The sequence below is a fragment of the Leguminivora glycinivorella genome, chromosome 7 (genome assembly GCF_023078275.1).
Source record: "Leguminivora glycinivorella isolate SPB_JAAS2020 chromosome 7, LegGlyc_1.1, whole genome shotgun sequence".
NCBI lineage: Eukaryota > Metazoa > Arthropoda > Insecta > Lepidoptera > Tortricidae > Leguminivora > Leguminivora glycinivorella.
In genome coordinates this window covers 10935516-10963350 of record NC_062977.1, presented here as the reverse complement: position 1 = coordinate 10963350, position 27835 = coordinate 10935516, and the positions used below count along the sequence as shown (strand labels likewise).

Below are 27835 nucleotides of genomic sequence, written 5' to 3'. Positions count from 1 at the left end.
TCGTAGATAGAATGTAAAAAAATGTAAGTTCATATACATAGGTCATGGGTAAAGGTATGGGAAAAGGTATGAACAGATTATTAGTATAAAATACAATAATATTCCAAGTATATGTATATTTGTTTTCTTATAACTTGTTCAACAATAGATCTCCACTGGGCCCTCCCACGATGTCCCCGTCGCCGTAAATCAGGCGCCCGCGCAGGTAAGTTTCCTTCACCACCCCTCGCAGCTCCCTGCCGATGTAGGGAGTTAGCTGAAACAAAAGTATTATATCATCATCCTCCTTGCGTTATCCAAAGAGATCGTCCATCGAGAGAGAGATATATTGCCACGGCTCATGGGAGCCTGGGGTCCGAAACAAAAGTATTAGGTATATAATATAATGTAAGTAAAAGGATTATCGGCGAACAACTTGGCAAAGGTGTATATGATAATAACCTAACCACAAAATTAAAATTTTGAAAAACCCCCGGTCCAGTATGTGACCGATTTTCATAAAACATGGCTAAGAACACTCCCGACTAACTCAGCTTTCAAACAAAATAATCTAAATCGGTTCATTCGTTCGGGAGCTACGATGCCACAGACAGTCACACACACAGACAGACAGACAAACAGACAGACACGTCAAACTTATAACACCCCGTCGTTTTTGCGTCGGGGGTTAAAAATAGGTAGACGATAGGAGACAACCCAATCCAGGCAGGCAATTATGGTCGCGCGATAGATGATAAAACATCGGGCCGTCCCTATCGCACTTACAAATAGTGCGATAGGGACGGCCTGATATTTCATCGTCTATCGCGCGACCATGCTACCCGTGCAGATGGTTATAAATTAGGTATATAATTAGTATCTCACCTTATTCTTATGCCGCACGGATTCAGCAGTAACCGTAAAGGTGGCGTCAGGGTCAAAGAACACAAGATCAGCATCAAGCCCCGGCTTCAGAGTGCCCTTGCGGTCTTGCAGGCCGCACAGCCGGGCCGGACCCGCGCTCAGATACTTCGTAATGGACGGCAGGCTTAGCTTGCGGGAACTTGCCGCAGTCCAAAAGAGAGACAGACCTAGTGGAAGAAAGTAGAAAAACTAGATAGCGTTGCTGATATAGATAAAATAAATAACCGATTTGTATGCACCATAACCCATACATTGCTTATTTTCGGGGTAAGGATATTGTAAACTGAAAGGTCAAATATTTTAAGCCCTGTCTTTTATCGTGCCATCATGGTGCCATCATAATATTAAATATTTTTCATAACACTAGCACACTATTAAATGTGATTTTGCACGCAGGCGGAGCGGGAGTTATAGAAAAATCGTACTCCCAAGGGAGTTATGAAATTTCTAGTAGTACCTCACTTAACTTTTTTTTATCTTTTTACATATATTGCAAGTGTTACGATACAAGTGCGTAAAAAGGAACTTCGAAACGAGTGGCGATAAATTAAAACACGACCGAAAGAAGTGTTTTAAATCGACTCGAATTTCAAATATCCTTTTCGTACGAGTATCGTACGACGTTTTTCAGTACATGGCCCTCCAAAGTTTCGACCTGACATTATTATAATGAACTACTTCTCGCACTAGTGCGTAAAAAAAACACGATCTGTACTGTGTGTAACTCGGGGAGTATAAATATTACAAACCCGAGTCTTTAAAATCGCTCCGGCAAGCTGTCGCGATTTAACTTACTCTCGTTAGTAATATTCAACTTCCTTCCCTTGTTGCACAATGTGCTATACTTCAAACACAATACCAGTATTTTTTTGAATAAATGTAATGAGAAACTAGGCATTGCTTGCATCCGGTTTTCAGTGGCAAAATCTTTTTTGAATATAATCTGATTATTAAGCTTATTGTATATTATTGAATGGCTATACAAACCAAACTGGACAGAGGAAATTCCACCCCAGGCTTCTAAATTATTCGATGTTTTAAGATCAGGCGTGCAGGGCGAGTGGTCCGAGACGACCAGATCCAATTTGTCTTCTAACAGATATTCCCATAGCTTTTCCTGCAAACCACAATGATAAAACGCAAATATCAAGTGTTGTACAATTTCGAAAGGTTCAGGAAGATGGCAGATTTTGGAATTCTGGCTTCTATCTAGACACAACTTACTTTCTCTAACCTCGTGTGATAGCGCGGTAAGGTGACGCTTGACTCATACATATATGACTTTGAACATATTTACTTTGTTGTCCAGGCCCCGTAGCCGAATGGCACAAACGCTCACGAAACGAAACGCTCGTTGATATCTATCTCTATCGCTCGTGCTTATTGGCGCGACAGAGCCAGACTACATTTCGCGGCGTTTCGTATTCGTTTCGCGACGCAGAAATGCCATTCGGCTACGGCACAATATCCCATTTCGACGACGCGTACGGTGAGGTAGTGGTGGCCGGTATCAGCAGCGACGCCAGCGCACCAGCTTTCATGCCCAGTGATTTACAAACAATGAGGAGTCACCATGCTCACAAATAGGTGTACTTTAGAGATGGACCGAATACGAACATTCGGCCGAATATTGGGTTACGCCATATTTTTAAAGCGAATGTTAAGATTACATACATACATACATACAATCACGCCTGTATCCCATAAAGGGGTAGGCAGAGCACATGAACTACTTAAGTTTCAGTGTCACTCTTGGCAAAAAGGGGTTGAAAGAAAACGAAAATTGTGACATTGCAGTGACAGGTTGCCAGCCTCTCGCCTACGCCACAATTTAACCCGTATCCCACTGTCGACTTCTACGACACCCACCGGAGGAAAGGGGGTGGTGAAATTCTTAACCCGTCACCACACGGGCAAGATGTTAAGATTAATAAAACTATAAAAAATGATTGATAATGGTTATACATACTACAACTATGTTCTTATGATTTAGTGGATAACTAAAAACTTAGTTAAAACAACTCTGAACTCTGCTCAACTCTTAAACTACGGTTTTTTTAACTTTTTTACAAAACAATTGTGTTTATATTTTGACGCATTTTTAGTAGTTCCTTAGAAAGCTACTAAAATAGGAGCTTATTATCCAATGGAATACGTAAGATCTTCATTAGTTATTTACCTTGTTTATTCGGTAAATATTCGGCAATGCAACCGAATTATTCGGCCGAATACGAACATTGATAAACATGCCGAATATGCCGAATACCGAATATTTACCGAATATTCGGCCCATCTCTAGTGTACAGTCAGCTGCAGAGAAAAGTAGACCCCCTCGCATACAAATTTGTATGGCAGGGGGTCTCCTTTTCTCTGCAGCTGACTGTACTTATTAATGAAACTTCGGATGAAACTTTGTTGTCCAGGCTGGCTAGCCGAATGGCACAAACGCTCACGAAATGCTCACGAAACGAAGCGCTAGTAGATATCTATCTCTATCGCGCTTGCGTATTGGCGCGACAGAGCCAGCGGCGTATCGCTTTCGTTTGGCGTCGGAGAAATGCCATTCGGCTACGGGGCCAGGTCCCTTATCGGCGGCGCGCATTAGAACTCGCTGTGGCCCCTGGGTATCTGGTCGGCGCTGAAGGTGAGGTAGGTAGTAGTTGCAGGTCTCGGCGGTGACGCCGGCGCGCCAGCTCTCATTCCCAGTGACTTACAATGAGGAGTCACCATACTCATAGATGATGGGTATACTTAATGAAACTTCGACTTACTTTGTTGTCCAGGGGGGTTACCATGACGTGCTAAAGCCGTTCAGTTTAGGTTGAGAGAGAGGGACAGAGCTATGTAACTGCTATAGCTGCTATAGCTGTCTTTAGTACGTCATGGTAACCCCCCAGGTCATAAGGTCAGGTAGTGGTGGCAGGTCTCAGCTGTGACGCCAGCGCGGCAGCTTTCATGCCCAGTGACAATGAGGAGTCACCATGCTCATAGATCATATAGGTGTACTTATTAATGAAACTTCGACTTACTTTGTTGTCCAGGTCCCTTATCGGCGGCGCGCACTTGTACCCCCTGTGCCCCCTAGAGGTATCTGGTCGGCGCTGAGGGTGAGGTGAGGTAGGTAGTGGTGGCAGGTCTCAGCTGTGACGCCAGCGCGGCAGCTTTCATGCCCAGTGACTTACAATGAGGAGTTACCATGCTCATAGATCATATAGGTGTACTTATTAATGAAACTTCGACTTACTTTGTTGTCCAGGTCCCTTATCGGCGGCGCGCACTTGTACTCCCTGTGCCCCCTAGGTATCTGGTCGGCGCTGAGGGTGAGGTAGGTAGTGGTGGCAGGTCTCAGCTGTGACGCCAGCGCGGCAGCTTTCATGCCCAGTGACTTACAATGAGGAGTCACCATGCTCATAGATCATATAGGTGTACTTATTAATGAAACTTCGACTTACTTTGTTGTCCAGGTCCCTTATCGGCGGCGCGCACTTGTACTCGCTGTGCCCCCTGGGAATCTGGTCGGCGCTGAAGGTGAGGTAGTGGTGGCAAGTCTCGGCGGTGACGCCGGCGCGCCAGGCTTCATGCCCGGCTGCGCGGCGCGAGAGACGGGCTTCGTCTAGGAGCGGCACCACGCTGGCCGATGACACATGCACTATGTGCACGCGCACTCTACATGTGAAAGCATAAACCTCAATAACCAATGTTCTTATTATACAAGATAAAGTAACTCTACTTAACGAGGTATAAATAAAATAATCAGCAATTTTCTGTTTTATTTCACTTTCTATAGTTAACTCACTTTGTATTTTGTAATAACTTCGTAATTAATGAAATAGCATTTAACTCCATGGTCGAAGGACGCGACTCGAGATAGGTCGAGTATTCTTCGGGATCTGAAAATAAATCATTTGTAAACATTTTTTTTGTAAGTTTAATATAGGTAACGTGCCCTATAAAATATAGTACCTACCTAAACTACAACTTACCTTTTTTTATTTTTTTCTTGCCGCTAGTTTTAGGTTTCTTCTCTTCCATTTCAGCGTGGAACTGTAATTAAAATGGGTAAAATCTATTTACTGTTTCGTTGTTATCTATTTATCTTGGATTAGGCAACCAAGAAAGGTTAAAAATGAAGATTAATTATAGGTAGTGGACCTCGATTACTCCAAAATATTTCAAAGGTAAGCTTTTAAATTCCTATGACCTAACAACAATTTAAGCAAATATATTCTTATTATGTACTTCAAAACTTACAGCTAGCAAAGATCCTGTCCCTTCAAGAGCCTTAAACGATTCCTCCAGATCGTTGGCATCTACGTTTGGAAACTCGTCAACGCCGCTGGGACACAGGAAGCATTTAAATCCCACCACTCCCGCCTCCACCAGATCTTTTAGCGAGTCCTGAAAGAATTATTATAAATTATTGAGGAGAAAACAGAGCGCTCGCGCTGGTAGCCTAGCGGAAAGTACGTGCGACTTTCGTTCCGGAGGTCGCGGGTTCGAACCCCGACTCGCACCAATGAGTTTTTCGAAATTTATCTGCGAATAAATGTCATTTGATATTTGCCAGTCGCTTTTCGGTGAAGGAAAACACATACACATATAATCACGCCTGTATCCCATAAAGGGGTAGGCAGAGCACATGAACTATTAAGTTTCAGTGTCATTCTTGGCAAAAAGGTGTTGAAAGAAATCCAAATTGTGACATTGCAGTGACAGGTTGCCAGCCTCTCGCCTACGCCACAATTTAACCCATATCCCACAGTCGACTTCTACGACACCATAAATTAAATATAACAAGATCATACCATCCCGTACATTAAAATGCGACCGCCTAAGACCGCGCTTACACTCCACCACACATAGATGGCGCCACAAAAAAAATGTCTTGTAGCTTTCGATTATACTTGTAGATGGCGTTAAGTGTCACGTTTGACATAGATTTACGGCTCGGAATTGACACTTAATGCCAATCTACAAATAATCGGTGGCAACAAGGCATTTTTTGTGGCGCCATCTATGTGTGGTGGAGTGTAAGCGCGTTCGTAGGCGGTCGCATTTTAATGTATGGGATGGTATGATCTTGTTATATTTAATTTATGACGACACCCACGGGAAGACAGGGGGTGGTGAAATTCTTAACCCGTCACCACACGGGACTGACGACTGACTGCAGGAAAACATCGTGAGGAAATTGAACTAATTCCAATAAGGTCTAGTTACCCTTCGGGTTGGAAGGTCAGATGGCAGTCGCTTTCGTAAAAACTAGTGCCTACGCCAAATCTTGGGATTAGTTGTCAAAGCGGACCCCAGGCTCCCATGAGCCGTGTCAAATGCCGGGATAACGCAAGGAGGATGATGATTGAGGAGAAAACTCGACGCACGAGGTCCAAGAAAGTATATCAAATAAAACTATAAGATCACTCTGTATGAAACTTTGAGCGGATTATGGTTTCGAATTTTATTATGGTTTCGTAATGATTATTTTACTTACCTGATTTCCAGGAATAACACCTCCCCAAAAACCGACGTCAACGAACACGTTGCCTTTGGCTGCTGATGCCTTGGTCTTCAAGTTTTCCACAGTAGTAGTAGGTGGTATAGAATTTCTGGAAATCATAGTGATAATATTAGTCTGTGCATGTCTAAGAAAAAACAGAGTGTTTGAAATCACTTTTTCAGTGGCCGAGCGAGCACTAAGCACGAGCGGAAAGTCTTGTTTCAGCTTTCATAAATATGGTTTCGTTGCGAAACCATATAATTAGGTATGAACTTTGTGAACTTTATGAACTTTCGTATAGTTCTTCTCACATTTTTTTATGGTCGCAATTTTCAACGGATCCCATTAATTTTAGAGACGATTTGCTAGCAAATTAGGTGTTCGATGTTTATAATGTCTGCGCCAATAGTGGTCATATAAGACTACGCCATAAACTAAATCGTATAGGCGAATTGTTTCATAGTAACATTGGCCATCACGCAAACTCGTCGAGCAACCAATTTACCCAACGCCGTGTGATTGCTACACTATTTACTACAGGCAAGCAAAACTATTCCTTACAGACCCTTACAGAGGCATGTCAACGATGGTGGTGATACCGCCGACCGCGGCGGCGGTGGTTGCCGTTCGGAACCCCTCCCAAGCGGTCCGGCCTGGTTCATTCACGTGGACATGGGAATCCACTACGCCAGCCAATAGCGCCAGCGACCCGCCATCGATTACCTAAAATCATCATGTCGATACACAAATCACGATCACAGGAAAGAAATAAAAACCGGCCAAGTGCGAGTCGGGCTCGCGCACAAAGGGTTCCGTAGCAGCAAATATAATAAACTTATTATGTCAATTTATACACCTGGTGAATCCATCGTTTTCAGTGTAAGCACAATAACTTAACCAAAATTACAGTTAAATCAACCTATCTCAAAAACTATAAGAGATACTTTGATCAAACCAAAAATCGTTGAAAGAGTTAATTAGCATGCATCACCTCTATTTTTTTTAGAATTTTATACCCCGTAGTTATAAAAATAGAGGGGGGGGGACATACTTTTTACGACTTTGAGAGCTGATATCTCAAAAACCGTTCACTTTAAGAAAAATGTTTTTTAGAAAACTTTATATCATTTTAAAAGACCTTTCCATTGATACCCCACACGGGTATGTACATCGAAAAAAAAATTTTCATCCCTCAGTTACATGTATGGGGGCCCCACCCCAATTCTTTTTTTTTTTACTATTTAGTGTCATAATTTTGTAGCGGTTCATACAACACATATTCCCATCAAATTTCATCACTGTAGTACTTATAGTTTCCGAGTAAATCGGCTGTGACAGACGGACAGACGGACAGACGGACAGACGGACAGACGGACATGACGAAACTATAAGGGTTCCGTTTTTGCCATTTTGGCTACGGAACCCTAAAAATATCTGTGGGTACGAGATAAGTGAAGAACAACATAAGTTTTAGAATAGGATAGTTTTACCGGTCCTAATCTTCACATTGGATGCGGTTCCGCAATCTGCTCCGGCGTTTGGACATCGCTAAATAAGTATGCACGCATTGTACGTGTATCTACATCCTCGTATATACGAGTAGGTACATCACGCTGTCTCGTTCATATACAGAAGTGGCGTGCGGATTCGCATCAGAGTGAGCTGGCGTACCTAATACCAAGCTATGGCAGCATGTAGGTAGGTATATAGCTATTTACATAGCTATATGCAGGTAGTTACTAACTGAAGTACAATGAATGAATGATGTCTGATTCGTGCTACTGGTGCCGTAGCTGAATGGCATTTCTGCGACGTGAAACGAAAACGAAACGCCGCGAAAGATAGTCTGGCTCTGTCACGCCAATACGCAAGAGCGATAGAGATAGATAGATATCTAGGTACGAGCGTTTCGTTTCGTGAGCGTTTGTGCCATTCGGATACGTATTCTGATATACCTGCCTACAAAATAGTTTGACTTGTCAATTACCTTTATCTTCAAAACTCTTACCTTTATCTTTCCACCGCTCTCTTGTACAAGTTTGTCGGCCTGTGCTCGGGTGAGAATATCTTCAATAACACCATTCTCGTCGACCAGGACGGCACCGTCCGCCACTCCGTCCTCCGTGACGACACGCTGGCTCAAAAACAACTGACGGCTAGGCAAAACCATTGCTCACTAATTAAAAGCAACAAGCGCACTACACGGCGATCGTAAACGTACTAGTGAACTATTGATCTCGGTATGGATATGTTAACAGATGCTGTTATCACTACAGCATAACAATATTATGTTTATTGAAAGTAAACAGCTTGATAACGACGATAAAAGCTAGCGTTGCTATGAAACAGATCGGTATGTTTGACATCTATAACTTATGATATTTAAATACAGGTGTTGAGATAGATGATACTGTTTTATTAACAGATGTAGAAATAAATTTTGGCATCATCATTAATACAACAACACGTTACACGGGCATAAAAAAACTGCATAATTATGCGTTTATTTCATATGAATTCATGTACATAAGTATTAGTTACTGTTAACATAACAGTTCATTGATAGTGACATAAGTAGGTAACTACTTACATGATATGATAGAGTGATCAAAGTTAATTCGTCCATTACAAACTAGGTATAATTATGTAGGTACCTACTGTATGTTTTAAACAAGACTGTCAAGTCAATTTTATAGTTGCGATACTTATATTAAGTTAAAATGTGACTTTAATTTCCTCAATAGGTACAACGTACAACTTTTTGGTAAATAATAAATAAAACCTGCCTTGAAAAGTAGATGTGCTAAGTGTCGCAACAATTCTTGTTTCCAAAGTCCCGATACCGAGAGGTTTTTCGTTTCGCATAAAAAACTGCCTGTCATCGCTCTATCGAATTACAATGGACCTTTTGTATTTAATTACACGTCAAAATGTGAATCCCAATAGTCAACGTGGGCGTCCAAGCCCGGGCCTGACGGATAGCCCAATAAATGCCAACGGCCCGCCTTGAACTTGACTCGGATGCTCCCGGGCTCCCGCGCTCTACAAATATGCTTGGCACTTGTTTCGAACACCTAGCAAAGGTAAACAAACTGACCGGTTTCCTCTAGGCCATCTTCAAAGGGCAGGTCCTAGCCGTGGCCTTAACATTGAGCCAAATGATACGCCCCGCTATCTCGGCCAGTAATTGCTTTGTGATTGTTCGATGTGTTTAAAGAAGATATTTTCCTTATCAAGATTGGATTCAAATCTTTTAAATATATTTTGGAACCAATCACTCATTAACAGTTATCTATGCTGTAATTAATTTAACAATTAGACTATTCACTCCATTCAGACATAACTAAACCATTACAATAAAATATACTTTGAACTTTGGATTAAATTATAATTTATAACTTTTATCTGAAGCATTAAGAACTAATCTCTTTTATTGATTATTTGATTAATTATTTAACTTCAGTCCTCACCCTAACGTATATTAGGCGCTAGGTCACGCGTACAGGTCAGCTCTTCAAAACAAGGGCAATGCCAATTTCAGGGCCCACTTGTCAGTTTACAGTTACGCCGCGTGAGTTGCGGCCCGGGGAACAATGCCAGCGAGGAACAAGAAAGGAAGGAACACCGCGCGCATAGTAATTAATGCCCATGGCGCCCAGAGCGCCCACATGGCTCAATACTAACAGCATAATCATTACTGATCATTGGTAGACGAGTTACTCATGTCTAGAAGAAATACTGGTATAAGTTGATCTCTAAATTGGTTACTTTTTATGCATTATCGACGGTTGAATTATACTAGTTATTTCAGAATTTGGAAACATTTTTAAGAACAGCGCTGTCCGTCGTCCAGTGTTGTTTGAGTGTCACCTGTGATGTCTCTTGAGCTCAAGTGATGGACTGTAGTCCGTCAGAAGTTGACAACCGTACTTGATATTTTTTAACCGCCTTCCAAATCTCAAAGGAAGGGGTTTTCAATTCGTCTGTATTTTTTTTATTTTTTTAATGTTTGTTCCTCGATATCTCCGTCGTTACTGGACCGATTTTGAAAAAAATTTTTGATTGAATGTATATGCATACAGATTGGTCCCATTTTTCTCAGAACCCAGTTCTGATGATGGGATCCTGGAGAAATCGAGGGAAATCCTCAAATCTGAAAGGCATACATATGGTGATTTTTGTGTTTTTAAAGGAACAGCATGTATTTACGTACGGAACAGTGACATTTGGTGCAGTGGAACTCCTGATGATGGTCAGAATGGAACTCCTCAAATCTGAACGGCACACTTATAGTGACTTTGGTATTTTTATAAGAACAGCATGCACTTACGTTCAGAACAGTGACATTTGGTGCAGTGGAACTGCTCATGATGGTCAGAACGGAACTCCTCAAATCTGAACGGCACACTTATATTGACTTTATTATTTTTATAAGAACAGCATGCACTTACGTCCAGAACAGTGACATTTGGTGCAGTGGAACTGCTGATAAAGAGTGAGCCGCCCCTGGTTAGAGTTCCGTTCTGAAAATCATTCTCTTCTGTAAGTACTTCAGAATCAACCAAATTTCAAAATTGGTTCAGAAATGACGGAGATATCGAATAACAAACATTAAAAATATACAGACGCATTGATAACATAATCCAACATTTGAAAGTATTTATCACCAGAACCCCAAAGGAAGGCGTTTTTTTTTCTTAAAAATTTTTGTGGATAAAATTTCAGAACACAAGCCTATAAGTGACTTCCTGGAAGAGGTTATTTATTATTTTTAAGGAATCAAAAATTTCACACAATTAACAAATTAATGGTTAACTGAAGTTAATTTCAAATGGATAATGTAGTCAGCCCGCAGTCGTTACTCCTAATAAGAAACGCGCGGCAAAGTATTTTTGAGCAACTTTATCATATCTGTTTTCAAGGAAATATATTTTACGCTCAACGGAGGCTTAGTGCTACAACCATTTGCGGTACAACATAATGAGAAGTTTACTTAATGATTTTTAATCCTTTATGTCACCAACGGTTGAGAACTTCTTACCTCTTATATTATAGCAAGCCGGTGCAGTGGTCAGTGCGCAAGTGTTTTATTGCCCGCTGCCCGGCAGCAACCGGCAACCGGCAACCCGAGGCCTCTACGTCAAGTGAAAAGTGATCCTGTGATACCTGGAAATCGAGTGTGGTAATATTATTTACAATAAGTGAGTTTTTATCTTACATCCATCGAAAATTTATTTGGACTAGATTCTCGACTTATTATATATAGTTATTATATTAGTAGAACTTGATAGTAACAAAGTGGTGTATCGTTAAATTGTATAATATTGCGATTTAGCTTATTTATGATAGTCTACAATTCAACCTAAATAATCTGGAACAATTCCAAGATAAATATCAAAAGTGTAAATCATGGCAAGAAAGCTATTAATTTTGCGGATATAAAAAATAGAGTTCGTTAAACTTAATCGAAGTCTTAGGTAAAAATCTTATCGATTTCAGTTTCAATGAATTAATTCAAACTGTCGCACGATATTTTCATTTGATTGACGGTTAAGTTAGACAGCGTTATTTTGCTCCACTGGTTATATCTAACAGCAGAAAGAGCCATTAGGTAGTTAGCCAAGTAGGTAGTTAGAATTTTGATTTTATTTCGCGACAAATATATTCCAATGGTCGTTAGGGCTATGCGTGATATAATGTACTCAAGTATAAATACATAATATACAAGGTGTATTTTGATAGCGGGTCAGTGAGGGCAGCTATTAGATTCCGTACTGCTACGCGAAAAAGGTTTTAGAAGACCTTCACTCGTAACTCGTAGGGTAGTCGAAAGCTTACATGTGACTTTTACTGGAAGCCTAACATCGACAGCGAGGAGATTGGTCAAGTTCTTATCATCTAGGTATAGGATGAAGTGCTGTTCCAGCGCAAAGTCGACAGAGCTATCTTTTACCAACTGGAACAGAAGAAAGTACATTAAGTTGAGTCATATAATTACCTACATTTATACCTAACTTGCACCATCAGCCGACATCTGACACCAATGAAATTGGGTAAAATTTGAGACAGGTAACGTCCGTAGAAGTTTTGTCTGATTTATGAGCCTGAAATAAGATAGCTTTTAGAGTGCCATCCCTGACTTTTGTAAGGAACAAGATTACTTTGGATTTCTTTATTACTTACTTTAAGGTGCGATATGTATAAATTTACTGCCAAAATCATACTTATTTTTAAGTACGATATCAAATTTAATATTGTAAGGCCCACTTGCACCAACCATTTAACTTAGGGTTAGTGGGCTGTCATCTGTCAAATTCCATATAAAATGGTGGGTTAACCCTCCCTCAATTTTCGTTGGTGCAAGTGGCCCTAAACGAGACGTAATCGCGTATAATTGTAAGTTATTAATATTACCTATTAGGTACATTACATACTTATGTGTAAACGTCAAATATTCTTTCAAACATGAAAATTAAAAAAAAATATAGCTAGCTATGGGTACGGGTTCGTGTCCAACTAACTGTTTAAGTTCCGCGAATCCTGAAATGAATAAGCTCCTTTAACAATGGTAGTAGGTATTTGTGGTATTTGTATCACTTAAATGTCATTTCATAATTCATAAGTCCGGGCATTCACCTCTTTTCGAAGCCCTCGAACCATCCCAAATGTCTACCACAAGCACTGAACTTGATAAATATATTATGGTATTATCTGATGGGTATGTCCTCTTATTGTTAAATGGCCAATTTAAAAATGAATAATAATGGCCTAGTCAGTCGCAACACTCAGAACGCTACTAATTAGTTATACTTACTTCGAGTTTCGAATTTTGTAATAATCGTGTTCTCTAGTAGCAACATCACAAGCCAAGTTCTTTGTCGTGCTTACTTTTACTATGTCGATGACAAATTAATAAGCATACGGTAAGCAATTCCATTTCCTATGGACATCTGAAACTTTAAACGTGATAAGCGGGACTGGTCGTCAAATATCCCTATTTTTATCTAGCTAAATCCCATATCCAAAAGATGAATCTACTCTCACGGTATTTGTGGGAAATTATATTCAAACGTCACTAAGCTACAAATACCTACTGGAAAATGTTTTTAGTACCATCTTATTTTATTAGACGATTTATAAATTGGTGATGTCGTGAATGATCCATATCAAAATATTACAACCACTTAAACCTACGGTTACAGGAACAGGTTGGATACTCGTAAAAGTCAACTATATCAGGATAATAAAGTTACTAAGATCAAATACACCTAAAGATACGAGTAAGGCCTTTAATCCAAAAAGGGAAACCATAGTATAAATATGATATTCAGCTCAATTGAATTGCTAAAAAATTTGCGAAAATTGGTTCACTTGGTTGGTAGTTTTCATACCTAACTTCTTTAGTCATTTGCAGTAACAAACATAACAGGATCAAGAGCTTGTAAGTACGAGTAAATACTTAATTAAGTAAATCCAAGGAGTTTAATTGTTGAGCCATTTATGTCTCACAATAATTTTGTCATTTTGATAGCTAAGCTATGACGTGTCCAATATAAAATAAAAAGAGCTAGAAGTGGTTCAATAATGAAAGTCCGTCATCGTATATAACGCGTAGGGCCTTCGTCTGCCTGCCTGTCTGTCTGATCTGCCTACCGCAGTGTCGTAGGTATATCAATCACTAGATTATGAATTTATCGTGTTATTATTTATGATTTGTATATTTAGATGTCTTCGTCTCATCATAAGCAGATTAAATCTAAATTGCAGTGAGCAAAAACGAATACCGCTCATAGCAAGAAAAATAACGTACGAGTAGGTAATCAACCTAGTATTTCCAGCGGCTTTTAGGGCCGAGGGCCGACCCGTCCCGTTTTCAAATCAAAACCATATCCCAAATCCAAATACCAGAACATCATTTAATATTTTTCCAAAAATAAACCAAATTTAAATTACATTATAGTGGGTGTGGGTGTGAGATGTAAAGCGCGATGACACCAAGTATTTAACACTAAGAGACGCCCGCGCCGCCCGCTCAGTCGCACGCCGCTCGCGACGCAAACGCAGGCTTTCGCGGATACCTATCTATCTAATACCAAATTTAAGGTAAATAATAAACTATCCGATATTAACAAGACCCAAGATAAAGCCTCTGAATACTCCTGGTTAATATTCCAAAATTTGTAACTTTCAGAGCTGCTGATGAATTAAGCTCCCCGGTATGGGGTGGAACACGGTTCTCTGGGTAAGTTTTTTTTTATTATTTATTTTTTACTATACGTACATATAAGGAATATTAGTACGAGATACGAGATAGTGATAATGTAAATTGTTTTCTAATCACCGCACGCTGGTGACCGCGATAAACAATGTTATGTATACCGCAAACAACCAGGTAAATTCCTTCCTAATATTATTGACAACACATGTTATTATCAATTAAGAGGGAAAAAAGTAATGCCGCCGACATTGTAATGACAGCAGCTTATTTTCATTTCTATTAAAATCGAAAGTCGGTGGGTCCAAAAATAATACGGCCAAAATTTCCCTTCAATCAAATGCATCGGCATTTACTTTGGCTCATTACATATGCGCGACGTACGTCGTTTGTAAAGTCGTACTGATTCAACTGATATTGTGGGGCAGTAGGACTCGCGTGACTACTCCATAAATACACACATTATGCCAGGACTGGGAACATACATGAGAACAGGATCCTATATTTATCTTTTATTGAGTATCGTTATCACATTATCTTTCATTAATACACTGTGTTTATATTCTTTTCCCCTCACTAACTCGGAAACACATGTTTTGTCCTTTAATACCAGCGGGTAAAAACACATTTTATCCACTAGTGGGTAAAGTAATTTGACCTTGAAGAAAGTCAAATTAACTGCTTTAAAATTGATACAAGTAGGTGAATCTAGTAATAAAGATGATTTACCACCTGTGGAACTACTGGAAGCAGTGATAAACGCATTTTTTGCGTTGTAGTTTCCTCGCTATAGTGAGGGGAAAAGTTTTGTGTTACACTCGGGTGCAAATGTATTTTACTTCTCGTGTGTTAAAAAACTCGCAAGTTCAGGATTCTATTCTCGAACCACTCGCTTCGCTCGTGGTTCAACTATAGAATCCTTTCACTTGCTCGTTTTTCAATTCCACACTCTGCGTTAAAATACAACTTTGCCCCCTTGTATAACAAATAACTATTTCCGTTAATTATGGCTATTAAGCTGTACATTTAAGTTAGATTATTTGTCTTGTTTTTTTTTCTCAAAAGTATTTAATATTGTTCTAACACAATAATTATCTATACAACTCCTAAATTTGAACAATTCACCATATCAATGCAATTTTGAATGTCCTACTTGCATAAACTCGAGTACCCACTAAAGACTCATATGTCTTGTATAAAATGTATATACTATATAGCACAGGTCTAAATGTAAAAGTGTACACAAGTATATATTAGAGCTCTTGTCAGATATATAATAAGTTACTGTATATCTTCCAAATCTTTAAAAATAATTTAATTAAAGCACATGATGCATAAGTATAATTAAAATTAACCGTAGGTACCTATTTAAAAAATACTTATTAGACGGTGTAAAATAAAAGAGTAGGAGTAATCATCGTCTATGTATTAGAATACGATACACAGCTGAATTTTCTTATTAAGTAACTATTATTGTACTTAGATAATCATAATTAGGATAATTACATAGGTATAGTATTAATATGTTTGTTACTCCATCTAAAAGTAGGTACAGCTGCCAATAAATATTTTTATACATAGGTACCAGTATACATATATCTCCATTACAAGTAATAATTATAATGCCAATAAATATAAGTTTCTACGAATAATATACAATACAATACAATAATTAATCCGATTTTGCGCTTTAGGTACTTACTTGATAGACAGCACAAGACAACTGTCATAACATTGGTTATAGACAAGAATCTTATATACAAACAAGGTATGTATATAAGATTCTTGGTTATAGACAAGAATCTTATATACATGGATGTTGCACGCCGAACATTACTTTGAAGCCAGAAAATTTGACCTTGAATTACGTCACGCCGGTCTTGCATCTCTTTCTTTAGGGTGTCCATGATTAAGCATACATTAGGGATATCCCGCGGAATTTGACGTATTACATCTCTCGACACAGGCACAGAATATATAATAGTACAAGTACAGAAGGCCCACTGCTTTGATGTTCACGAAATGCCGCCTATTGAATGCCTACAAAATTCTAACAAAGAAACGAGCCGCACGTGCGCAGCGTCGGACGATAGGGTTGCCTATGAATTAAAACGATTTAATCTAAATATATAAAAGAAGAAGCTGACTGACTGACTGACTGACTGACTGACTGACTGACTGACTGACTGACTGACTGACTGACTGACTGACTGACTGACTGACATATCAACGCACAGCCGAAACCGCTGGTCCTAGAGATTTCAAATTTGGCACGTAGGTTCCTTATGTAGTGTAGAGGAGCACTAAGAAAGGATTTTCCAAAATTCACCTCCTAAGGGGGTCAAATGGGCGTTCAAAGTTTGTATGGGGAAACAAGATTAGTTTGACTATTTTATTCGAAACTTCACAGGAAGATTCCTTAAGACATATGACTGAATACGTGTTTCAGGTTTTTTGAAAATTTAACCCCTAAAAGGGTGAAAAGGGGGTGATAAAGTCAAAAAATCAATATGGGTATCGTTTTTATGGTTTATCGGGTCGCTGATCACGATAAATACAACGTTTTTAAAATCTAACGAGGCGGAAGTGAAATACCTTCTCCCCTGTTGTGGTGCAATAGGGTTTAAATATCAAAAATATATATAAAAGAAGATATTGACTGACTGACTGACATATCAACGCACAGCCGAAACCGCTGGTCCTAGAGATGTCAAATTTGGCACGTAGGTTCCTTATATAGTGTAGAGGAGCACTAAGAAAGGATTTTTTTTAAATTCGCCTCCTAAAGGGCTCAAATGGGGGTTCAAAGTTTGTATGGGGAAACAAGATTAGTTTGACTATTTTATACTAAACTTCACAGGAGGATTCCTAAAGACATATGACTAAATACATGTTTCAGGTTTTTTGAAAATTTGACCCCTAAAGGGGTGCAAGGGGGGTAAAGCCAAAAACACAATATGGGTATTGTTTTTATGGTTTATCGGGTCGCCGAGCACGATAAATACAACGATTTTAAAATCTAATGAGGTGGAAAAGAAATTTTACCCCCTGTTGTAGTGCAATAGGGTTAAAATATCCAACATAGCCATAAGAGGAGCACTAAGAAAGGATTTTTCAAAGTTCACCTCCTAGCATGATAATTTGACAGGGACAGGGACAGGGACAGGGACAACTTCACAGGAGGATTCCTAAAGACATATGACTAAATACATGTTTCAGGTTTTTTGAAAATTTGACCCCTAAAGGAGGTAAAGTCAAAAACACAATATGGGTATCGTTTTTATGGTTTATCGGGTCGCTGATCACGATAAATACAACGATTTTAAAATCTAATGAGGTGGAAAAGATATTTTCTCCCCTGTTGTTGTGCAATGGGGTTAAAATATCCAAAATAGCCATAAGTGTAGGTTTAGTTTTTATCTATACTTCTGGTTCAAGATTTCAAATTGACACAGAAGTTCCTTATAGGAAGGATTTTTCAAAGTTCACCTCCTAGCATGATAATTTGACAGGGGCAAGGACAGGGAGAGGGACAGGGACGGGGACGGGGACGGGATAGGGTTAGGGTTAGGGTTAGGGATAGGGATAGGGATAGGGATAGGGATAGGGATAGGGATAGGGATAGGGATAGGGATAGGGATAGGGATAGGGATAGGGATAGGGATAGGGATAGGGATAGGGATAGGGATAGGGATAGGGATAGGGATAGGGATAGGGATAGGGATAGGGATAGGGATAGGGATAGGGATAGCGATAGCGATAGCGATAGCGATAGCGATAGCGATAGCGATAGCGATAGCGATAGCGATAGCGATAGCGATAGCGATAGCGATAGCGATAGCGATAGCGATAGCGATAGCGATAGCGATAGCGATAGCGATAGCGATAGCGATAGCGATAGCGATAGCGATAGCGATAGCGATAGCGATAGCGATAGCGATAGCGATAGCGATAGCGATAGCGATAGCGATAGCGATAGGGATAGGGATAGGGATAGGGATAGGAATCGGGATAAAAATAGGGGACGGGGACGGGGATAGGGATAGGGGAGGGACAGGGACGGGACGGGGATGGGGACGGGGACAAGGATACAGATAGGGACGGGGATAAGAATAGGGATTGGGGTCGGAAATTATTCCGGTCGGCAATCGCTATCTAGGCAGTGTAAAATGCAGGTGGCTCAGCGGGAAGGGATTAGTAAGTAGGCATCGGCGAGTATCCTGCATCCGTGATAACTATTATATTCAATGTGCTGTAAGAAGATCGTTGTTTGCTTGCCTTTTATATGTTTACATTTGCAATAAGTATAAGCAAAATGGAAAAAATTGTAAGCGATAATGCAAGGAAGTACTTTTTACCCTACCGACCATAGCGTCGAGATACTGGCTATGTGGGTTGTATGAAGTTTCCCCAGTATAAATATTTATATAGGTAAAATACATACATATTCGTACCTACTACCTACGCTGTGGTCGCTGTGTAACAATTCTACAATCATTGCAAGAATTTCTTTTAAAACAATAGTAATATGTGTAAGGTACAGTCAGCCAAAAAGCAGTGTAAGGTTCTTGGCTGACCGTACAGCAAATAGATCAGTTACAATGGCCCCCCAGTCGAGAATTGCCCCGCTTTACCTTAATCGAAATAATCGCGGACAGATGTACCTACAAAGAAACCTACGGATCCAAATGAAAATCTTATTTTTTTGTAAACGTTTCAATAAGAATACTTTTATTACGCGGGCGAAGCCGCGGGTAAAAGCTAGTACTCAGATAAAATGCAATTATATTCAAGTCTTGGGTACTTTCTAGGTATATACATGTACAGTATTTATATATTATTGTTGAAATCCCAACATCACAAGCCTTATTGAACTTTTCCGTGGGACTTAAGCAATAGTAGATCTGTGTAATACTGTCCTATTTTATTCATGATGTTTATTTAACTAAGCATTATAAGCCATTCACTTTAAAAGAAGCTTAAAAAAACTCGCGACGTAAAATAACAATAGAAAGTGGGAACGTGAGTTCCGTGAAAACGCGCCGCGCGCCACCCCTGATTAGGCCGCGAACTCGCGGCCGCCAGCATGTACTTTGTAGCGCGGCGATAGAATCGCGGAGTGAGCCGCCCCTGACACAGGCTTAAAACCTTTGAACCTCCGTTTTGACAATATTCTCAGCTTGATATGATATTGATATGTGTTAAAATGTCAAATATTAATATTAGCGCCATCTATCTGAGCGTACCTACCCCAAAGGTGTATCGCCATCTAGCTCACCGTACCTTTTTCTGTATGGTTTTGAGGTAAGTTTTTTTCTTAGACTTTATCTGTCTATACGGAGTTACATAAGTATTTGTCTTTTACTAACTGACACCTGTGTTTATTAAAGCATGCAATGGAATATATATTTTAGTGTTTTGGTCATCACAATAATATTTTGGTAGTAACTACTGGGAAAACTAATCCCAGTAGCTATCAACCCCGGTGTGGTAATTAACAATGTGGGGAAATCCCAGTAGTTAGGACAGGTAAAAACTTGGTGGTAACTAGTGGGAATAGCCACAAAAATATAAGGGAAGTATTTGTCAATGGGGAAATAATGAAATACTAGGACGTTTTAAAACAGTATCTTTATTTTTAAGCGCCGCCCCAAATCTCAAGGAAGGTGGTTCTCAATTCGTACGTATTTCAATTCTCTTCGCATGTATATATGTATCTCAATTTAATGTTTAGGCCACGATATATCCGTCGTTACTGGACTGATTTTTAAAATTTCTTTCTGTGTCATAATCTTCAGGCTTAAGTGCAAATCTGCAAATTGTCGAACGCTCTGAAACATTTCCTTTTATCGGTACAATCGACAGCCAACAGCCAATGCTGCCTCCTTCCTTCATCTTTTGGAACACTGAAAAGTTTAATATTATTCATGTTAATTGTAAAGACATAAATTATATAAAGTTGGTATTATTATACTGTGATATGAACTATGAACATAGAAACCGTACCAAGTTGATAGATTTAGCTCCATTCAATAAGAGTAAATACCATGCAAGAAAAAAGATTGGTCACCCTAGTCGTAAAACCACACATAGCATTATTTTTCTTTAAAGGTCATATTTATCGTTCTAAACCTATTCGTGGGAATTTTGATATAATTTATGTATGTATGTATGTATAAGCTTTATTGTACATAAAGGAAACAAAATAATGAAGAAAAATAAAAATAAGAATAAAAAATAAGAAATAAAGATAAGAATGAATTTAATTTGAGACAATGAAACCAATATAATGATAAGAACTAACCAAGATTACAAGCAAAATAGAAGAAAATTTATTGCCAGTGAGGTTTATGAACATTTTGGTAAAATAAGTACTTACTTGTGAAATTTTACGTCGGATTTCGGTTTCCATTTACTTCCACAATGGTTCACTATGCAATACATAGCTCAGAACTTAAGTAAATCGTCGAAAAACGTTTATTTTGCAAAATAAATCTCTGAATCGGTGAATGAATTTTGACAATTCTGACATATCGGGCATATTTTTTTATTATTAGTGTTCCCATAGTACGCAGGAGGTAAATACCGGAGAAATAAGGTTTTTGATTGAGTTTTTTTTTTGTATAATACAAAGAAAAGTAAGTCAATTTGATTGAAGAATGTTTTATACGTTTCTTTTATTAACTTATCTGGCAATACATCACAGTGTTGGAATGAGATAGAACATAGGAGTAAAGGTGAATGGCTTCAACTCATTGGTCGGCACGCACTATCCAGCACGGGAAGCATGGTCGCGCGATAGACGATAAAATAGCAGGCCGTCCCTATAGCACTATTTGTAAGTGCGATAGGGACGGCCTGATATTTTATCGTCTATCGCGCGACCATGCTTCCCGTGCAAAGATATATATAAAATTCTTGGTTATAGACATGGTAAATATAATAGTTACCTTATTAATCCAAAAAAAAGTATGCATATGATACCTAAGTCTACTAAATAAATAGGATGCCTGAGGATTCGAATTAAAAAACATGGAGCCTCACCAAGGCGATAAGAAGGATATATTATGTTACAATGCTCAGTAATAATGGCCAGGGTATGCCAAGCACGCAGCAGAGCTGGCACCGACATCCCTCGACCTTCCTTCCGTGTCGTCCTTTCTGCACTTGACAGTGTTCTTGAGGACATTCTGTCACTGCACGTCAGTTGATAATGGTTTACTATGTTTACTAATACATACCTAATGTTTCACGTTTCAAAATCTTAATAATTATTTCCAAAAAAAAACTAAAAATATAAACCTTAAAATGACACTTGCAGTGATAAGCATGATTTTGCTTTTATCGGAATAAAATGCGCAGTTTCGTTCGAGAAAGAGATACATTTTTAACACCCAAAATTATGGCCACTTTATGTCGCCCGAAACGAGTTTATATTAAGGTTTAAAAATAAAAGGTGGTCCTAATCGATGGTGGTGTGTGAAGCTAATACCTACCTTGGACTGGTTCGGGAGAAATGACGATGACCTCTGATCCAGAGCTGGCGGCTTGTGCGTTGTGCGCGCTACCTGCCTCTACTATGTATGCAAATGCTGTTGTTTTCCGACCGAGCGTGTCAATGTCCTCGAACCCTCGAAGCTCGTTCACCGGTGATTTATTAGATCACTATTCAAATCAAACATTTCGAGAAATTACGTAGAGAGGGCCTTTCAGCTTGTTTATTGATTAACAATCGAATAATTAGTCGATATAATAATGGCATCAGACTGATGTTTTAAGTAATATTGAGCCATAAATTAGGATCTGGAAACATAATATATGTTGGACCTGTTCGTGTTAGTCAAGTTATGTAAATCGTTCGTGAAGTGCGATACTTGAGTGATCGGTCAGCGACCGCGGCGCCCACGGTGTGTACACTCATGAGTATGCACCGTTGACATCTTCAAACAATTAACAATATATTTTTAGAGCTGTAGAAAGTATAGTTACAAACATTTTAACACTTTCTTTTCGACACCCTTTTGGAGTCACCTAGATAGGTACTATTTAAATTTACAGGTCGCATTCAAACTTTTAAAATAAGATACGTTTTGATAGAGGATACACTTTAAGAATAGCTAGTGTAAAATGGTGCACAAACTAAAAATAAAATGAAGACCTAATGAAACGTGATTTTTTATTTTTTATTAGGTTTGTAAAAGTAATACCATAAAGAGTTCAATCAAAGAATTTAATCAAAATTAAATGCATGCAGTGCAATGCAATGTTTGAAATATTGTACCTACCTAAAATTTCACGAAAGCTGGCACGAATGAAATAATCGAAACTTTGGTTGTTTAGTCTAGTGACTCCCTCTGAGGAGACACCTGTATCGGTATATAATATTTTATTGGTTAATCTGTCACATACCGTAACACATATATTTCAGTAGGTAAATATAGTGATTTTTTATCGCACTAAGTGAGAGAAGTTGTTCATTATGTACGTGCTTATGTCAAAACTTCAAAGGGCCATATGTACTGAAAAACGTCGTCGTGCGATATACATGCGAAGGGTAAATTCGTACGTAACTCGTGTCTTCTTATAACACTTTATTCAATCGTGTTTTAATTTATCGGTACTCGTTCCGAACTTCCTCTTTTCCGCACATGTATCTTAATGCACTATTTCATTCAGTCATTCGTTTATTCGTGCCAGCTCTTGTGAATTAACCTGTAAATGACCGGAGAAAAAATTATTTATAGGTATACAGTATACCGTATACTTAATTGTACCTTTTAACCTTGCTTTTAACTATGTATCAAAAAAGATTTAGATACCTACATATGCTGAGGCATGGTCAAATAATAGTTATTTGTTATACAAGGGGGCAAAGTTGTATTTTAACGCCGAGTGTGGAATTGAAAAACGAGCAAGTGAAAGGATTCTATAGTTGAACCACGAGCGAAGCGAGTGGTTCGAGAATAGAATCCTGAACTTGCGAGTTTTTACCACACGAGAAGTAAAATACATTTGCACCCGTGTGTAACACAAAACTTTTCCCCTCACTATAGCGAGGAAACTACAACGCAAAAAATGCGTTTATCACTGCTTCCAGTAGTTCCACAGGTGGTAAATCATCTTTATTACTAGATTCACCTACTTTTATCAATTTTGAAGCAGTTAATTTGACTTTATTCAAGGTCAATTTACTTTACCCACTAGTGGATAAAATGCGTTTTTACCCGCTGGTATTAAAGGACAAAACACGTGTTTCCGAGCTAGTGAGGGGAAAATAAAAAAATATGGTCGAAACTGTCAACAATGTAAATAATTCTCCGGGCCTTGTTTGTTATCAAGAGTGTAGGACTTCGCATAAACTTAAAATGTGTATGAACCTAGATCTTATAAGCAGTTATTTGAAGGAAGTTGTTAAATACATATATAGATAAGATAACAAGTCTTAAAATGTTTATATCTGCACAAATGTGTATTTTTGTCACTTCGGAAACTAATTTCCTATGACAGAACTTGCAGAAAGCGTATCAAACACAGTCATCACACATTTTTTGCTCGCATTGTATAGGTTGAAGATACTGTAACTAACGGTCGGTATTCGCAAATCTTCAATGAATCGAACTGTCCAAGTAATTGATACCTATCTCCTTTGTTGACTAATGTATTACGTTTTTTATGGGGTCAACAGCCTACGGCGTTTGTTCGACAACTGATTATTTATTCAGAACATGCTGAGTTAATCAACGTGTATAAGAAGTTGCTAAACGGGTATCTTATTTATGTAATATATAGAATAAAAGAAAAATATAATTAATAGCAGAGCTTCGTAATTGTTAAGGGTCGGCGAATCGTTATGTTGCTGTATCGTGTGATATTTAGTAATAAATGTCGGTTCATTATATAATTTTCTGTTCTTGCTCTTTTTGGGAAACCATCTTCAAGTTTCATAAAATAAATAAATTTTATCTTATTCCCAATCCTTACAAATAATAGAAAGTGGCAAACCATGGGCTTGGACGAAACTCGAACTCTCATCTAGCTTATAGCAGTCCATCTCTCATCCAGAGGAGCAACCCAATGAGAGCAAATACTTATTTTAATTTTTAACCATTAAGTACATCCATATTTTTTTTTATAAATTCAATCTTTTTCTTTCAGTGTGCACTGTGGTTATTATTTACTCACACAGTCGCGTCCCCGAGATCCGACAACTTGTCCTTCGTGAGAAGTGCCGTGGAGACGGTGCCTGAACATGACCCAATACCTGCGCCGATACGAGCGTCAGTCGAAAGCATTCCTCTAAGGTAAAATACTCGAACTTACAATTAATATTTTAAGCATACCATTTTAAAGCAATATGATTTATATAATACTTTTACACAACTCCACCTATTTTGCGTACTTAACAACGATGAGTTAATTTGACAATGATTTATACGAAAACCATTTTTTTCTAATCTCAATATACATATTTCCTAATTAACACGACATTTTTACATTTGTAGAAGTCTTCGAGATGAAGGTGACGAAAGACTGCCACTGCGTGATGCGGTAGAAAAAAGACCCATTGAAGTTTTAAGCGACGAATCCTTGCGCGTAAATGTAGAGGTACAAATAAATATTGTTGGGTAATGTCTTCAGTTACGATAGAAAAATATCTGAATATATTTTTGATCGCGTATATATATCAATGTAACTGTACGCTGCTTTAGGGATGCTGTAGTATGGTCATACTACAAACCATGGGGCTGTTAAGTATACTCTGTCAAACAAGTCTGTCAGTAAATAAGAACAAAGAAAACTATAGGTATCCTTTTCTCTAGCATCCTAAAGAAAAGGATGCATATAGTTTTCTTTGTTTTTATTTACTGACAGACTTGTTTGACACAGTATTACATCTATTACCATCAAAGTGATAACTACTGAAAAAAATAATTTTTCGCAAACTTGATGGTAACAGATAGCCTCAAAATGCCAATAGTTTATACGGTACGGTAAATAAACAAAATCATCTAATTTATTTTCTTGTCATACTATGTATGTATTTATAACGTGAAAACATATGTTTTACAGGACGTTGAAGATATTCCAGCAGGGGATACAGACAACCTCAGACAGTATTATGGCGCCGCAAATTACTTAAACAAGTTTCAGCTAGGAAATGCTAATCTACAAGGTTTGGCACACTTACTTTCTTTTCTGTAATAATTTGTTGTAATTTACAATTCTTAAAAAAAAACCTTAAGGCTCTTGTCGAGGGGGTTTTAAATTTTGAGTTATAATTCCAGAAATGCAGCAAACTCCGACTGGTCCAGCAACTAAGAGACTGATAGTATGCTATATGGAGTCCTGGGCAGCATACCGCGTGCCTCCCCTCGCGTTCACTGCGGGCCTGGTACCACGCACATGCACCCACCTGCATTATGCCTTCGCGGTAATGCATCCACATACTTATGCTCTGTTGCCGGCTAATGAAGATTATGATATAATCAAGGGTAAGGTTCCTGAAGCTTTTATTTTGAGTTACCTAGTAATTTTACACCAATACTGATAGGTATTTAGGATATTTTTAATGGTGGCCGCGTTTGCTCGTTGCGTGGTTAAAATTCGTTAGATCCGTGGGTAAGGTGAAGTCGGATTCTAGATAAGATCTAAGAACCAGGACGTGTGACCCCACATCTTAAAGAAATTTGATTTGAATAAGGTAGCAGATGACTCGATTAAATGAGCAATATTTTAGATTACTATTGACCTTTATTGTACTTCTGTAAGTTTGTCAATCTTACCTACTGGAACAATCCTCTCATCTACTCCAAAGTTAGCTGGAATAGATCCCTTATAGGGAAAAGCTCGCCTTTGTATCTCTATTCCTACAAATTTTATAGAAACTTGTACACAATAAAGTGATTAGGTACTACTACTACTACTACTAAATGATAATTTTTTTTCGATTTTAGGCGGGTACCGTATTGCGACAGGTTTAAAGCGAAGACAAACAGGGCTAAAAGTGATGTTAAGTGTCGGAGGCGACGGAACCGATCGGCTGTTCAGCGAAATGGTGCAGGAGTCAAACAGACGCAGCAACTTCATAGACAGCGCTGTGAGCTTCTTGAGGGAACACGATTTTGACGGTCTCGATCTTCACTGGGTTTATCCAGGTAAGAATTCATAAGTATCCTTTCCTCTCAAATACATTAATCAGTAAATAACAGCCCCTAGCGGAATGATACTACCCGATTATCACGGTACCTACTCAATGTCATACAATGTACTTATGGGACGTGCTCTACAAAGTATCATCTAGCTAATAGTTATTTGTTATACAAGTTGTATTTTAACGCCGAGTGTGGAATTGAAAAACGAGCAAGTGAAAGGATTCTATAGTTGAACCACGAGCGAAGCGAGTGGTTCGAGAATAGAATCCTGAACTTGCGAGTTTTTTAACACACGAGAAGTAAAATACATTTGCACCCGAGTGTAACACAAAACTTTTCCCCTCGCTATAGCGAGGAAACTACAACGCAAAAATTGCGTTTATCACTGCTTCCACTAGTTCCACAGGTGGTAAATCATCTTTATTACTAGATTCACCTACTTTTATCAATTTTAAAGCAGTTAATTTGACTTTATTCAAGGTCAAATGACTTTACCCACTAGTGGACAAAATGCGTTTTTACCCGCTGATATTAAAGGACAAAACACGTGTTTTCGAGCTAGTGAGGGTAAAAAGCAGTTAATTTGACTTTATTCAAGGTCAAATTACTTTACCCACTAGTGGATAAAATGCGTTTTTACCCGCTGGTATTAAAGGACAAAACACGTGTTTCCCAGCTAGTGAGGGGAAAAAATAAAAATTAACACTTGCCACTTCAAATTATCTGGCGTGGTTGCAAGTACGAGGGTCATGCCAAAAGAAGTTAGATACTCCATGGTCATTTGATAGATACTGGCCAGTTATACACATTGTAAAGGTAGGTTATCTGCTTATAAATTTAAAAATGGAACACTTGGAAATTCTTAGGATTCCTTTTTTAATTATTTTTTTTCTAAATAATTTTGGCGGGAATTTTCCGCAACAATGGAGCTTACTCGACGTGATTTTCGTGTTATGATATATTATGACTTTAAAAAAGGTTTAACACCTCAAGAGTGTTTTGAACTTTTAGTCTCGACTTTTGGAGAGTCTGCGTGTTCACGTGCAACTGTTTTCAATTGGTTTGCTG

The 27835-nt window shown here is 38.6% G+C and overlaps 2 protein-coding genes across 2 annotated transcripts in view; one reads left to right on the top strand and one right to left on the bottom strand.

The window, feature by feature from the left end:
• Positions 1-99: 99 nt before the first annotated feature.
• On the bottom strand, positions 100-8609 carry LOC125227758 (allantoinase-like). The gene is made up of 10 exons (XM_048132072.1): positions 8409-8609; positions 6972-7123; positions 6395-6509; positions 5155-5301; positions 4887-4947; positions 4700-4793; positions 4356-4569; positions 1891-2020; positions 865-1070; positions 100-256 (listed from the first exon to the last, which is right to left on the bottom strand). Exons 1-10 carry the CDS (start codon positions 8568-8570, stop codon positions 128-130), a joined length of 1410 nt encoding a protein of 469 aa, XP_047988029.1. The 5' UTR covers positions 8571-8609; the 3' UTR covers positions 100-127.
• Positions 8610-14422: 5813 nt separating this feature from the next.
• LOC125227756 (probable chitinase 10) overlaps positions 14423-27835 on the top strand; it is a 43738-nt gene continuing 30325 nt past the window's right edge. Inside the window, 7 exon segments of the mRNA XM_048132070.1 lie at positions 14423-14503; positions 14592-14642; positions 24771-24916; positions 25118-25220; positions 25686-25788; positions 25901-26107; positions 26570-26770. Coding sequence (XP_047988027.1) covers positions 14619-14642; positions 24771-24916; positions 25118-25220; positions 25686-25788; positions 25901-26107; positions 26570-26770 — 784 coding nt within the window. The 5' untranslated portion in view covers positions 14423-14503; positions 14592-14618.

Bases quoted from the DNA above. Each gene is read 5' to 3' on its own strand.
- LOC125227758 (XM_048132072.1), bottom strand. From the start codon at position 8,570: ATGGTTTTGCCTAGCCGTCAGTTGTTTTTGAGCCAGCGTGTCGTCACG. The intron at 7,124-8,408 runs GTAAGAGTTTTG...TGATGATTTTAG, and splicing joins AGAGCGGTGGAAAGATAAAG to GTAATCGATGGCGGGTCGCT. The intron at 4,570-4,699 runs GTGAGTTAACTA...TTTCACATGTAG, and splicing joins AAGTTATTACAAAATACAAA to AGTGCGCGTGCACATAGTGC.